Raw genomic sequence first — 16481 nt, 5'->3', positions numbered from 1 at the left:
GGGGTAAAATACTTATTGCCCTCATTAAAATGCAAATCAATTTATAACATTTTTGACATGCATTTTTCTGGATTTTTTTGTTGTTATTCTGTCTCTCACTGTTCAAATAAACCTACCATTTAAATTATAGACTGATCATTTCTTTGTCAGTGGGCAAACGTACAAAATCAGCAGGGGATCAAATACTTTTTTCCCTCACTGTATATATATATATATATATATATATATATATATATATATATATATATATATATATATATATATATATATTGTGTGTGTGTGTCTATATATATATATATATATATATATATATATATATTATAATGCATTATTTTGAGCAGCTTTGTGTTGCTAATTTACAGTCACTATGTGCCTGCAGACTATATGGCTACAGGGGACCCAGAAGATTAGCTACACAGATAACATCTTAATGATTTAATAGGATAACATCTGACTGACCGAAACAGTCACAGACGGGCTCTCCTAGAACATTTAGGTAGACTTATATCTTTTATTACATTATATTCACTTATTTTCTCAAGTATACCATAGTATTGCTATTTCACATTGTCATGTTGTTGAATATGTAGGCCTATAATTAATCAAGGTAAAAAAATTCTGCAAGTTTTGCATTCATGACTAAAATTCTAAGACAGAACTTTTGGTCACAACAAAAGAAACACAAAAACTATTTTGAGTGCTTCATAAATTAATTTCAATGTCATAGAAATAGCTATTGGCCTATATATTTCGGTCCATAGCTTTGATTATATCATATAGATTGGATAAAGTGTTCATGGCGTCTCTAGTTGAATAGCCACAGCAGCGGGGCGTTTTGCCCGCTGCTATTGGCTATACAACCAGGAGAGGCGTGGCTCGGTTAGACAAAACAGTCAACGCGCCTCGGTCTCAACCAAACAGAAGAGCAATAGACCAGCACCGCTATCATACATTTATTTTGAAGTCACGTTTTTGATTACTAACATCAACTTTATTTGTTTTGACAGTGTGCACATCCTGCACAGACTTATTCTGCACTACCTGACAGTATCGTTTCGTTTTGTTCCGGTTCTTGATCTGGTGCTAAATCAGCAGCTATGGATTTGGTGTGGCTGGTATGTTTGGCAGTGAGCTTCGGAACCTGGTTCGCCTCTGCAGAGAGACACAGCGTCTTCTGGAATAGCACAAACCCAAAGTAAGTGTTGTTTTTAATCTCTTTCTCTCTCTCTATCTATCTCGCTCTCTGTATCCCTATCTCTCTCTCTCTCTGTGTGTGTGTGTGTGTGTGTGTGTGTGTGTGTTTACGCGCGCGCGTTGTGCGTATTTTGGTGTAGCACACATTAAACGAGTGTGTGATTTGTGTGTTTACGCGCACCTAGTGCTCAACTCACTTTGAGAATGCTTATCTGACACTATACTAGGCCTACTCAAATACACTTTCTGTTATGGGATAAATACTGTTTGTGTGTCATCCACTCAATGGATAGCCTACGCGCTGAATTTCCTCGATTCTTTATCAGACATCACACCCCACTGGGCACACACGGTCTGGTTGAATCAACGTTGATTGCACTTCATTTCAATGAAATGATGTTGAACCTATGTGGAATTGACGTTGAATTGACCTCTGTCCAGTGGGACTCAATTTGATGACATCTGGATTTTGGTATTGCTTTTATTTCTTACACTTGTAGGCTATTAGTTGTAGGCTGTGTGCCTTTTTGTATTAGCTGTCCGGTTGCCCCTTTAACCAGGTAACAGGATTGAAATTAGGTTATGGTAGGCCAGTTGCCACCAGGGCATAAACAGAGACAGAGGTGGAGATTGGGATCGAATTCTGAGACGGCTTAACAGACAGAATCAACCCTATATATAACCCCGATACACACAGACACCCTCACACAGCATAGCATAAAAATAAATAGACTGACATGAACCAACTCGACCTGAGTGTCTGAATACAGGCTATATGTCTGTCTGTGTTTCACTCTATTGGTACTGCTGACAGTCTGACATTTCAGATCTCCAAAAGTTGGTGTGTGTGTGTGTGTGATGTCCAATGCTGATTGTTTTGTTTTGGGGTCAGAAATTGTAACGCTACCCAGCCACTCAGTGGGATCAATGGAGCTTGACATGCGTTTGAGAGGCTGTGTGATTTATTGAGCTTTTCGCCCAGAACTGAAGATGGCGAGAAAGAAGGATGGATTATTTTATAGAGAAAATGGAAAGCAAAGACTGAGGGGTCACGGTTTCAGCCGACTCTGGTCGATATTATTGTACCTTCTTATCGCAAGGTCAAAATACATTACGACCTTTTTGTGTTGCCTTAATTACATCTGCACTTTCTCTCAGTAGCTTAATTCTCCTTAGGCCAATGATGACGACAGAGCTACATTAGATTTTGTCCGAAATGGGAAAGACATGGTTTTGTAATAATTGATTTAATGATGTTAACACCGGAAAGTTTTGTTGACTAGTCATACCGTCGGTGACGTAATGGGTTTTTGTCGGTGTGAGTCAGTCGTGTGCTTCACCTGTTTCGCGCGCATGTCTGACTTTACCTGGGTTTGTCGGTATGACATCACCGAGAAGGTGGCTCGAGCACAAGGAACATGACTTCTGTTGATCAGGTGATATGAGGAGGAAGAGAAGGAGCTGAACTCTTTTTAGGCCATAATGAGATAAGAAAGAGGTTATAGAGGAGAAATCAGAGCTTCAGAGTTTCGGGTCAAGTGAGAATTGCTATAAAGGCCAGAGAAATACAAAGTGAACAGAAAGAACACTTGATTGAGGGGAAATGGTCTGACTCAAAGTGTTTTTGGGCATATTATGTGTGTTCTTTTAAACCGGCTCTGGACTACATTCCCACTCTAACTTGCGTTGCATAACAACAACAAGAAAAATCATAATGTAACACACTAATCCTTTTCATGGCAGACTAAAGATAGACTAGCACACAGACACACACACACATAACCAGACATAGAAATATGTTCACACGTCACACATGTACTGTAGACACAAACAAGCATGTTCAGACACACTGTCTCACATACACATTGACACAGTCACACACAACAAAAACAAACTACATGGAAACTCGCCATGCCAGTTTGATGTGGGAGCAGTGATGCGCTCCGTGTCCAATGGTGCAAAAGAGTGTTTACTAAAGACCGATAGGCTCACACTGATAACTATTACTCATGATACAATCTCTACTCACACATTCTGTACTGCATGTCTCACACACACACACACATACACACACATTGGTTTTTCCCAGAAGTCTTTATCTAAAGTCTCTGAAAACCTCCAACTGGAACTCAGTGAATGTGGTTATCAGAAGGAGAATAATCCCTGTTAAAATGAAAACTTTATCCTAGTCTGGCCCATACCCACCCGCTATTTTTACCACATTTTTACTGTATAATCTCTCTTCCTCCTCTTTAATCCCTAATTTTCAGAGTTTCCTTCTTTCTTTTTCAACCACTTTTTTTTCCAACTCTCTTGCTATCTCTCTTGCTATCTCTCTTGCTATCTCTCTTTCTATCTCTCTTTCTCTCTGGGCAGTTTTCAGTCTTCTTTCAGCCTGAATGCCCAATCTGGTCCCTCAACTGTCGTCCCACTTTACACTGTGTCTCAACCACCTGATTCACTCCCATGTGATCAATCTGTCAGTCAGACAGACAGCCAGTGAATCAGTGAGTCTAATTGATTCCTGGCTGATTGATCTAAAGCGATCAGGTGAAAACTGATGTGTACTGACTGACTCCAGATGGTAACACACAGATCGCTCAGTGTGTGTGTGTACAGTTGTCAGTCTCCGACCTGACCGTTGTAGAAACGGGTTTTTCGCAGTCTGTTCCAACCTTGTTTTATAGACTACTGTGTGTGTGAGAGAGACAGGGCTTGTTTCGACCTGATCCAACAGCTTAATCATTTGTTTTGGCGCAATGCCTTGTTACTGGAAGTGTTTTTTTGTTTTTGACCGAGGGCGAGTGCGTAGTGTTGCCTGAACTCCAATGTCAGAGAAAGGGAGGGGCCCTATACGTAGGCGATATTACGGAGCACTGATAAATCAGTGACTCACGCACGCACACACACACACACACACATACACACACACACACACTCTCGGGGGCACGAGGGAGGAGTTGGTTGTTAATATTAGTAGCAGCCAGCATTCCACACTGCCCCTGTTACTATACTCAACTCTGTCAGCTGTGTTCGACCCCCTCCCTCCCTCTTTCCCTCCCTCTGTCTGTACCTGTCGGTTCCTCTCTCCATCTCCACTCCCTCACTTCTCCACACCAGCTGGGTCTTCTCTAGCTTGTTATTGCCTGACCATCTCTCTCTCTCTGTTTCGTTCTTTCTGTTTCCATGAGTTCATCCGTCCACCTCTATCACCTTTTCATGTTCTCGTCTCCCTTATAGCTGTATCTTTCTGATTCTCTGTCTCCTTTTTGTCTTTCTCTCTCTCTCCCTCTCTCTTTCCCTCTCTCGTGTTGTGTTGTTGAGGTGTTGGGCTTGTCTGAACAGATATGTCCTAGAGGAAGAGGTTTAGGGTTGTGGTGGCTGGTGGGGGAAGAGGGAGAGGGTGGTTGTAAAGTTAAATGTATGATTTTCTTCTTTGTTTTAAATCCCTTCTTTGCTCTGGCTATATTCCCCTCCCCTCTCTCTACTCTGAAACCCACCTCTCTCTCTCTCTCCCTCCCCCCTCCCCTTTCTCTATTCTGAAACCCACCTCTCTCTCTCCCTCCCCCCTCCCCTCTCTATATTCTGAAACCCACCTCTCTCTCTCTCTCCCTCCCCCCTCCCTCTCTCTATTCTGAAACCCACCTCTCTCTCTCTCCCTCCCCCCTCCCCTCTCTCTATTCTGAAACCCACCTCTCTCTCTCTCCCTCCCCCCTCCCCTCTCTCTATTCTGAAACCCACCTCTCTCTCTCTCCCTCCCCCTTCCCTCTCTCTATTCTGACACCCACCTCTCTCTCTCTCCCTCCCCCCTCCCCTCTCTCTATTCTGAAACCCACCTCTCTCTCTCCCTCTCCCCTCTCTCTATTCTGAAACCCACCTCTCGCTCTCCCTCCCCCTCCCTCTATTCTGAAACCCACCTCTCTCTCCCGCCCCCCTCCCCTCCCTCTATTCTGAAACCCACCTCTCTCTCTCCCTCCCCCCTCCCCTCCCTCTATTCTGAAACCCACCTCTCTCTCTCCCTCCCCCCTCCCCTCCCTCTATTCTGAAACCCACCTCTCTCTCCCCCCTCCCTCCCACCTCATCTGTTGCTCTGGGTCTCTAATCCTACAGCAGAATGAGGGAGAAACACACACACACACACACACAGATTACAGACGATCTGAGCTGTAATCTGACTAGCTGACCTATCCACACAAAAATCCTCATCGTCTTTCTGCTGCTTTTTATATTTAGAATAGATGATATCCCTGTTATCGCTCTTGCGTAACAGACGTGGGTGGGTGGGTGTTAGTAAATCTGAAGCTCCTCAATGTGTAGAGAACAATCAGTTAAAGGAGCCAATAGGATAGCGGCGTTCAGTCAGCCAGCTACACAGCTTATAGTTCTGTCCATTCAATCACATCTAGGCCTGTAGCTTGTTTCCTGCTGACATAACAGCTGTCTTACCTAACACTCTCTCACACACATATTATCGTGGATGTAACATAAAACAAAGTTTTACCATGTTTTTAAAACCCAAAATACTTCATTAGCCCCCCCCCCCTTCTATCTCAGCTCTTCCTCTCGCCTACTTATCTATGGTCCAGACTTCCTCTCTCTCTCCGTCGGTCCCTCTCTTTCTCAAAGACCCTGCTCTGTTTTCCTGAGTAGTTTCCCACACAGATCACAGCAGCTTGCTGTGTCTCCCCACTGTTATTGTTTGACTCAATTCTACAATACTGAGGACTGCTTTATCCTCACCTTATCACGTTGTTTGTGTGTGTGTACAGTATCTTCATGTAGCGTTTCAGAGATGGCTCTCTGTCGCCCCCTAAGCGCCAGTTCCAGTCTCAGCTCAGCTCAGGCCTGACTGACTTCTCTGTTTGAAGCAGCCGGGATGGATATTCCCAACAAGAATTTTTGCAATTCATGACATGTCATTTAAATTCACTTTGAATTAATGAAAATGGTTTTGACCCCAACTGTGTTATTCTGTATAATCCAGATTGAAGCTAGGGTTAGTTGGAATACAATCCTCCTGGTTGATTGACCTGTGAGTTTAGTTCTCCTCATTGACCCAAACCAAGCTGCATATCTAGCAACCTGCCAACATGTAGCCATTTTCTATTCATCTGAGGGAGGGAGATGATGGGGGGGATGAAAAGATGGGGGCAAACACAAAAAGGGGGATGGATAGAGGTTAAAAGAGGAAGGGATTTGTGTTGAAATTAGGCCGTCATGAAGAGCTCCGAGCTCTGATATGTTAACTTTTAAGAGAGAGGGAAGAATAGAGGAGAGATGGACGGAGGGAGAGGGGGATGGGTTAATTTAGAGAGCATAAAGGAGAGACCGATGGAGGGAGGAGAAATGGGACATTGATGGATGGAGGGAGGGGAGAAATGTGGGATTGAATGAGTGAGAAATGGTTGTGTTGACATTTTTAAAGTCTCTCCAACCCTGCAATTCTGAATCAAGAATCACACACACCATAAATAGATGGTGGTAGTAATAAGTGGAGTCTGGATGTGATAATGGTGGTTGGGACAGAATGATTAGCCTCCTGGTATTCTGATGTGTTGGAGCGTGACAGACTGAAGAGTAACCTCTTTGGAACTCTCCTCTCGGGAGAGAGAATGTGGGAGATTAGAATAGAGGGTGTTCTAGAGAGGTTCTAATAGGGTAGTTAGTGTATAATACTGTATTAGTGGATAAAAGGACTAAAGCCCAGATTACAACTGACAGCCCTATATCCTCTCAGAATTGAGGTGTGAATGTGGGATACCACAGTGAATTAATAGGGTAATATATATGCCTGTGTGTGCAGATTTTATAGTCGTATGGTGTGAGAGCTTTCTATTCCACGGACTCCCACAAACCCCAAAAGCCTTGTCATGACATTCCTCCAGTGTGTTTGTGTTGCTGACTACCTGTGGAGTATATGGTGGAATTGCATCTGGGTTTTATTAACAGTGCTGACTCACCTTCAGACCCACTGAAACTCTCCCTTGCTGAGTCAGTGGGAGTGTGTATGAGGATTCTGACCCTGAACTCTAACCCCTGTGACCTGCCTGACAGTTTGTAACATTCCTCAAAGAACGAGAGGAGGAGGAGACAGACAGAGAGAGAAAGGAGAGCATTTTTATATGGAAAACACAGAGGACAGATGAAGGGATAGTAGGGAGAGAGGAGAGATATGCCTATAAGTAGGGAAAGAAGGGAAGAGAAGAGAGGGGTGAGAGGTGAAACTAGAGAGAAGAGATGTAACAGTAAGAGATGAGAAAAAGGACTTCAAAGCTGTTGAGAAGTTAATGAGGTGTTAAATAACTCATCCAATCACCCTACTGTCATAACCATCTACCAAACACACACACACACACACACACACACGCATGCATGCACACACTCAAAGCAAACACACACATAAACACATCTGTGATGCAGTAGCTACAGTAGCAGCTCTAAGAACTGTTCAGTTCAGATGAGAGGTGAGGGAAGACTACCTTCAACCCTGGCTGTTTACACACACCTCAGTGACACACACACACACACACACACACAGGCTCCGGTCTGCCTGATAAACAGATGTGCTCATGTGCCTGGGGCGTGAGGCGGCCTGGATTCTGGTCTTCAGAGAACCCCTCTCTCACACACACACACCCCTGCCTCTCTCACACACACGTAGCTATCACATTAACGCGACTCTCACTCTCCTGTGAACTGGCAGTCAGAGTAGAAGGACAAAGGAGAGAGAGAGAGAGACGACGACACTGTTCGGAGGTATGGAGGGAGGGCGGGAGGGGGGGGAGCTGTGTTCCAGTTGTGAGTCTGGCCCTGTGTCAACTGGCTTCAATCAACTGGACTTCTCCCAGATCCCTAGGCTGAGGTGGCATGCGCACACACACACGCATGCGCACACACACACACGCTCACACAAACCTCCCATTGATGATAAGTAAGGCCGTCAACGTTACTGTACATCTAGCTTCATCATGATTGTTGTAGAATTGGTAGAGAGTAAATTATGGGCAACATGGACCACGTGCAAAATGATGTGAGCCATAGTAGCTACAACACAGCCTCTCCTTATCAGGTCTACATCAGCCTCTACTAGTGAGCAGAGGACACTGAGCACAGCCCTTGGGGGTAGAGGGGGTGAAGGGTGGGGGGCAGACTGGAGTCTAGTCAGCACCAGGGTTTATGTCTTTTGGGGGGTAATTACACCCTATTCAGACCCCCTCCGCCCTTTGTGGGGAACAGCTTGGCTCCAGACCCAAATAGCTTTTAATTAGGTAAGCTTCAGAAGAGCGAGAGATTTCTGAAAGTGTGATTGTTTGTAGTGACTGAGATTAGCAACAGAATATGTGTTTTGACAGCTTTAGACAAGAACATGTTTTTAAGGAGAAGCTGTGGTTAGTGAACAAGGAGAGTGTGTGGGAATCAAGTGGATTCCATTCAGTTAGGAAAGTCTCTTCACTCTGTACTGTAGCAGTGCAGTTCTCTCCTGCCGTTCGTCTCAACCCTGTCATTACCAGTCTGAGTCAAGTAAAATATATAAGAAAGGAAAACAGATTTGTTTGTCAATTAAGTGCTTTAACCGCAGACCGGTGTGTGTGTGCATGCGAAGGCTAAACCAAAGATATCCATCCTGTTTGAAATGGCATTGATTACAAGTGGTGTGAGAGAGGCTAATTTAGCTATTAGCCCTGGCAGATGAGCCTAGGTACGGGCTCTGCTAACAATACATGTTATGACAGGCAAGTTACTCTCTCTAGGTCTCTCTCTCACAAACAGATGCACACACACACACACAGTGGCAGGGGGATTAAGGGGGGTTGGGGACCCACATGGAGCCAGTGTGTCTCACTTAACAAGGACAACAACAACAGGAGAGAAAGGAAGGAGGGTTGAAAGGAGGGAAGGAGGCAGGATGGTCACAGATACCTCCTGTTCTAGGCTTTGATGCTTGGGCACACACTAACACAACATAAACATGTATGAACTGGGTTCTTCACACTTTAAAGTGGTCCTCCCCAATTAAAGTGCCACCAGCCGCCTGTGATACAGACGCTCTGTCTCATGGCACTGAAAAACAGCTTCTATCTCAAGGCCATCAGACTGTTAAATAGCCATCACTAGCCAGGTACCACCCGGCTACTCAATCCTGCACCTTAGAGGCTGCTGCCCTGTATACATAGACATGGAATTACTGGCCACTTTAATAATGGAACACTAGTCACTTTAATAATGTTTATCTACTACTTTACTCATTTCATATGTATATACTGTATTCTATTCTACTGTATTTAGTCAATGCCACTCCGACATTGCTCGTCCTAATATTTATATATTTCTTAATTCTGGTCTTTTACTTTTAGATTTGTGTGTATTGAATTGTTAGATACTACTGCACTGTTGGAGCTAGGAACACAAGCATTTCGCTACACCTGCCATAACATCTGCTAAATATGTGTATTTGACCAATAAAATTTGATTTGATTTGAAACAGAGCCACACACCCAGAGTATGTGGCAGGGTGTTTGTGCTTCAGCCTGTGTGCATGTCTGTTTTTTTATTTTTTATTTAACCTTTATTTAACTAGGCAAGTCAGTTAAGAACAAATTCTTATTTACAATGATAGCCCAGGGCTAACAAGCTCTTACCCACAAACTCAACCTCTCTTCCAGAAAAGTGTGTGTGTACCCTGCCAGCACCACTGACTCCACTCGCCAACACAACTCATAGTCCCTGTGTGAGCTGAATCCTAATAGGCCTGGAGGACAGCTGGAAAGCACTGTTTTACTCAGATACAGCACTTGAATGTTTCTTTCATCTCCCCCTCTAACCTTCCTTCCTACCAGAAATCAAGTTGAAGTTCCACTGCTCTACACACTGTTCTAGGGTTTCTTTCATGAGTTGTGTGTGTGAGAGCTGCGTTTGGTGTGTGTTATAGAGACGTTTGTTCACGTGTATACTTCACTAGATTGGAGGGGTTGACTGGAGGGAAGGAGGGTGAAACCACAACAACAACCGTTAAAATACAGAACCGAGATGGAGGGAGGCACTGAAGGAGGGAAAGAGAGTCCTAAAGTCAAGGGAGGGTGAAGATGGCGGAAGTAGGACGAGACAGAATTAGAGGGGCAGAGTCACTAGAGGAGGAAAATGACGGGGGGGGGGGTGAATGAGAGCGAAAGGGAGAGAAAGAGATGAAATGACTTGTGCAGACAGAGCATATATATAGATATAGATATAGATGACAGACAGACCGAGACAGAGAGAGAGAACGAAGGAGTAGGAGAATCTGTCACTCAGAATCTTGTCTCCATGAACACAGGTGGCCAGTGAAACTCTACCCTTAAAACATGAGTGGACGCTCCAGAAAACAGATGAGAGGGAGAGAGCACGTTAAAGAGGGATAGGCAGAAAGCGTGTAGTGGTGTGTTCTTGTCTAAATAAATACATCAAACAAGTTCAGCCAGTGACTCCTGATTGGCTACTCACTAATTCTCATTGTCTGGGTGACAGGTCTACACCAGTCTCACATCAGGACACTCACGCAATCACACATAAGTGCTGCAGGTGCAAATACACACACACACACACACACACACACACTCTCTGTTTGGGCTGAGTCATAGCAGCTTTTTGTGTTTATGATTGTCCTTGAGTGTGTTTATTATGAGAGTGTGTGTGTGTGTGTGTTTAAGTCGGTTCTTCCATACGTGTTTGTTCATGTGAGTGGAACAGCACACACAAACATGGGCTCAACTCTGTCATCCGGCAGGTGTCTGGCTGGGAATGGGCCGTGATGATATTTCATAATCTTACATTTGTTCCTTCGGTCAGTTAGAGATGATGGTCAGTCAGAGATGACACAAGGACTGCTAGATGTAAGGTCATCTAAACATAATAGCCAGCCATGTCACTAACCTCTCTCTCCTCTTCTCTCTCTCTCTCTCTCTAGTTTCCTATGGGATGAGTACACAGTGGAGGTGAAAATCAATGACTACCTGGACATTATCTGTCCTCACTACACACGCGGGGAGCTGCCGTCCCAGGAGGCCGAGCGGTATGTGCTGTACATGGTGGAGAGGGAGGACTATGAGGTGTGTAAGCCCCACTCCTTCGACCAGCTGCGTTGGGAATGTTCCCGGCCCTTCGCTGCCCACGCCCCCGAGAGGTTCTCCGAGAAGTTCCAACGCTTCACCCCCTTCACCCTGGGCAAGGAGTTCAGACAGGGAGAGAGCTACTACTATATCTGTAAGTATAGCAATACTACAGTACTACTACTCATTTACTTATACCACTACTATCTATGTGCAGTACTTCTGAATTAATACTACCACTTAACTGTACTATAGACTACTCTAACACAATGCTTGGGTGTTTGTACTAAACCTCCCTCTCTTCTCCCTCTACAGCCAAGCCGCTGCATCACCACGGCCAGGAGTGTCTGAGGCTGAAGGTGGACGTGGTTGGACTTCATGGTGAGCTCACTTCCCTTGTCTCCATCAACATGCTAGCATTAGCCTCTGTTAGCTTTAGTGGGTTTTCCTATGGTAGCATTAGCTTCTGTTAGCATCAGTGGCTAGGCTTAGTTTTCCCCATATTCAGTGATATTCCCGTTGGGTGTTCATACGATGAAGTTCTTACCAATGTCTTCTTGTCCTCTACAGGCTCTGGGAAGGCCAAAGCTGACAAAGCAAAAGATGGAGCGATGGAGAAAGCGATAGATGGAGGAAAGGGAAAGATAGGAGCAGGAGGAGGAGTACACAACCCCTCCAACAGGCTTCCAGCAGGTACGTCTCCCATCTGTCCATCCAGAGAGACAGTCAGATGTACAGCATTGACTCTGGATAGTAGAATTGTTCCACTTGTTTCTGATAATAACATGCGCTCTCTCTCTCTCTCTCTCTCCAGATGACCCTGCTGTGTTGGAGCCTAAGGTCCAGAAGAGTGTGGGTAGTTCAGGTGTTCAGCTGGTCTCCCTGTCGGTCTTCTTCACCCTGTTCCCAGTCCTACTATCCCTGTTACTCCACTGAGACTGAGTTACAGACCTAGCTAAAACAGAGACACTGTCAACCCAATGCTGGACATTGGCACAGAGAAGATTTTTATAGAGATTTGTATATATGCAACTGGACTTAGCTGCGTGTGTGTGTATTTGTGTACGTGTGATTGGAACGTGGATCGTTCCAGAGACGAGGATCTTCAAGAGTATTTTTGCAATTATTTTTTTCTACATATGTTTTTGCAAATGAAAGAGGGTGGACGGCTATTCCCCCTTTTTTTCTCATGTTCCCTCCATTTGATCTGTTTGGACACTTTTGGACACCCCACTAAATCTGGAACCTAAATCTACCTGGAAAGTGATGTACTAATAATTATTAGAAAACTGACAAAGGTATAACTGTTTTCATGATTACCCTGAATTGTATTGTAACAGTGATATACACTGAGTGTATAAAACATTATGAACACCTTCCTAATATTGAGTTGCACCCCCTTTCGCCCTCAGAAAAGCCTCAATTCGTCAGCGCATGGACTCTACAAGGTGTTGAAAGCGTTCCACAGGGATGCTGGCCCATGTTGACTCCAATGCTTCCCACAGTTGTGTCAAGTTGGCTGGATGTCCTTTGGGTGGTGGAACATTCTTGATACACACAGGAAACTGTTGAGCGTGAAAAACCCAGCAGTGTTACAGTTCTTAACACACTCAAACTGGTGCGCCTGGCACCTACTACCATACCCCATTCAAAGGCACTTAAATATTTTGTCTTGCCCATTCACCCTCTGAATGGCACACATAAACAATCCATGTCTCAGTTGTCTCAAGGCTTAAAAATCCTTCTTTAACCTGTCTCCTCCCCTTCATCTACACTGATTGAAGTGGATTTAACAAGTGACATTAATAAGGGATCATAGCCTTCACCTGGTCAGTCTGTCATGGAAAGAGCAGGTGTTCCTAATGATTTGTACACTCAGTGTATAATCTGGGTATATATACTCTGTTCAATCTCAAATAGTTTGAGCCAAAGCCTACAGTAATCCTCTGAAACTGCCGGCCTCATGTTTCCTCCTCTACATGTAGAGACTATTGATGATGTATATAGATGTATGTGTATTAGCTGACCGTCCTCTAAGCAGGGTTTATGTCTTGTGTAGTACAGTAGATACTCAGGTCAATGGGGATGTTTCTTCTTGACATGTCACTCAAATCAAACTAAAGTGTATTTGTCACGTGCACAGGATACAGCAGATGTGAACAGTACAGTAAAATGCTTACTTGCAAGCTCTTCCTCAACAATGCATTATTCAAGTATAATTCACTGTACAAAACCCAATGATGTGACAGAGATACATACTCTAAAGCACAGATTAGCACACACTAGAACAAAACACACATTCTATGTTGTAGATATACACAGATAGATATCTACATAACCAGATCCTCTGTCATCAAGATGGTACAACAGCTTCAAGTGAACACATTTGTGATTGTTTTGCATTTGTATTTCTTTATGGTTTAGTGTTGAACAGATGAATGTATAGGAAAGAGATGGAGGGAATGTGAGTTGAGGTGAAGGAGGAGAGCAAAGTGGAAATGACAGGATTCTGAGACGGTGTTGTGATTGCATGGAGGCTGGGAGCTGCGCTTCCTTCCTTTACTGATGGTCATTCCTCCCATTCCTCCCTCTGATATAAGCAACGTCACACAAACAACATAACCGGGACACTGGTCATTATGGTGTGTGTACAGCACAGGAGGTTGGTGGCACCTTAATTGGGGAGGATGGGCTCGTGGTAATGACTGGAGCGGAATCAGTCGAATGGTATCAAATACATCAAATACATGGTTTCCAGATGTTTTTTTTTGTTGTTGTTTTTTTTAGGTTTCCAGGTGTTTGATGCCATTCCATTTTCTCCGTTCCGGTCATTATTATGAACGTCCTGTGGTTTACAGGTATTACACAATAGAATGCAAAGGAAATCCCCTACATACACACAACACCTACAGACATACTGTATTGTAACTGTTTTGTTTTCTTGTTTTTGTAAATGTTTGTATGTAAAATTTGTACATTTAGAAAAGTATATGAAAATAACAGCATTTGTTTAAAATGTGAAACATTTAATGAAATAAAAAAATATTGTGATATAATAAATAAAACACCTGACTTGAGTGCTCTCAATTGCCACATTTTATAACCAAAGGTAAAGAAATTGACGGTCACACTTTCAAAGTTGTTACTTTCGACGCAATTCACAGCTGGAGTTTTAACATTTTCACCGTAACATTCTGACATTGGAAAAAAGTGTACGTTTTGATGGTTGACAAAGGTGACTCTCCAAGCCCATCCATCTGCCCTCTGAAGAAATCTCACCCTCTCTCCATCTTCCCCTCTCAGGTCTTTCCCGTGTTCTTTTCTCTCCTTCCCTGACTTTTGCCGTTTCTGTCTTTCATCCTGGGCTGGTTTGCCCTAGCCAGAACATCACAGCCCTGTGGCCAAACGTCTGTGTGGAGAGGGATGAGGGAGAGGGGGGTGACAGGAGACCACGAGCAAACTGACACCTGGGTATGAAAGTGTCGCTCTCGCTCCCTCCCTCACACTCACCCTTTTGTTTGCCGTCTTCTCCCCTCCCTCCCTCTCTCAATTCAATTCAAAGGGCTTTATTGGCATGGGAAACATGTTGACATTGCCAAAGCAAGTGAAATAGATAATAAACAAAAGTTAAATAAACCAAAAATGAACAGTAAACATTACACTCACAGTTACAAAAGAATAAGGAGATTTTAAATGTAATATGTCTATATACCATGTTGTAATGATATGCAAAGAGTTAAAGTACAAAAGGGAAAATAAATCAACATAAATATGGGTTGTATTTACAATGGTGTTTGTTCTTCACTGGTTGCCCTTGTGGCAACAAGTCACATCTTGCTGCTGTGATGGCACACTATGGTATTTCATCCAATAGATATGGGTGTTTATCAAAATTTAATTTTTTTCAAATTCTTTGTGGGTCTGTGTAATCTGAGGGAAATACGTGTCTCTAATATGGTAATACATTTGGCAGGAGGTTAGGAAGTGCAGCTCAGTTTCCACCTCAATTTGTGGGCAGTGTGCACATATCCTGTCATCTCTTGAGAGCCAGGACTGCCTATGGCGGCCTCTCTCAATAGCAAGGCATGGAAGGTTTGGGAATCGCTTCCTTTTTAGGTGGTTGTAGAATTTAACAGCTGTTTTCTGGATTTTGATAATTCGCGGGTATCGGCATAATTCTGCTCTGCATGCATTATTTGGTGTTTTACGTTGTACACTGGGGATATTTTTGCAGAATTCTGTATGCAGTCTCAAATTGGTGTTTGTCCCATTTTGTGAATTCGTTTTTGGTGAGAGGACCCCAGACCTCACAACCATAAATCGCAATGGGTTCTATAACTGATTCAAGTATTTTTTGCCTTATCCTAATTGGTATGTCGAATATTATGTTACTTTTGATGGCGTAGAAGGCCCTTCTTGCCTTTCCTCTCAGATCGTTCACAGCTTTGTGGAAGTTACCTGTGGCGCTGATGTTTAGACTGAGGTATGTATCATTTTTTTGTGTGCTCTAGGGCAACGGTGTTCAGTTAAAATTTGAATTTGTGGTCTTGGCAGCTGGACCTTTTTTGGAACACCATTAAGTTTGTCTTAACTGATATTTACTGTCAGGGCCAAGGTCTGACAGAATCTGTGCAGAATATGTAGGTGCTGCTGTAGGCCCTCCTTGGTTGGGGACAGAAGCACCAGATCATCAGCAAACAGTAGACATTTGACTTCAGAATCTAGTAGTGTGAGGCCGGTTGCTGCAGACTGTTCTACTGCCCTCGCCAACACCGCTTTCCATCAATTTGCATAGCAGACCCTCATGGTATTTCATCCAATAGATATGGGTGTTTATCAACATTTTATTTTTTTCAAATTCTTTGTGGGTCTGTGTAATCTGAGGGAAATACGTGTCTCTAATATGGTAATACATTTGGCAGGAGGTTAGGAAGTGCAGCTCAGTTTCCACCTCAATTTGTGGGCAGTGTGCACATATCCTGTCATCTCTTGAGAGCCAGGACTGCCTATGGCGGCCTCTCTCAATAGCAAGGCATGGAAGGTTTGGGAATCGCTTCCTTTTTAGGTGGTTGTAGAATTTAACAGCTGTTTTCTGGATTTTGATAATTCGCGGGTATCGGCATAATTCTGCTCTGCATGCATTATTTGGTGTTTTACGTTGTACACTGGGGATATTTTTGCAGAATTCTGTATGCAGTCTCAAAT

At 43.7% G+C, this 16481-nt stretch overlaps 1 protein-coding gene across 1 annotated transcript; it reads left to right on the top strand.

Annotated features, from left to right (window-relative positions):
* Positions 1–930: 930 nt before the first annotated feature.
* efna1b (ephrin-A1b) lies at positions 931–12692 on the top strand. Its single transcript, XM_041852224.2, has 5 exons — positions 931–1195; positions 11135–11430; positions 11592–11657; positions 11847–11969; positions 12091–12692. Exons 1-5 carry the CDS (start codon positions 1098–1100, stop codon positions 12210–12212), a joined length of 705 nt encoding a protein of 234 aa, XP_041708158.1. The 5' UTR covers positions 931–1097; the 3' UTR covers positions 12213–12692.
* The last annotated feature ends 3789 nt before the right edge of the window (positions 12693–16481 follow it).

Source organism: Coregonus clupeaformis, chromosome 28 (assembly GCF_020615455.1).
Source record: "Coregonus clupeaformis isolate EN_2021a chromosome 28, ASM2061545v1, whole genome shotgun sequence".
NCBI lineage: Eukaryota > Metazoa > Chordata > Actinopteri > Salmoniformes > Salmonidae > Coregonus > Coregonus clupeaformis.
The sequence above is the reverse complement of the archived record's forward strand: the minus strand, read 5'-3'. Positions and strand labels throughout refer to the sequence as shown.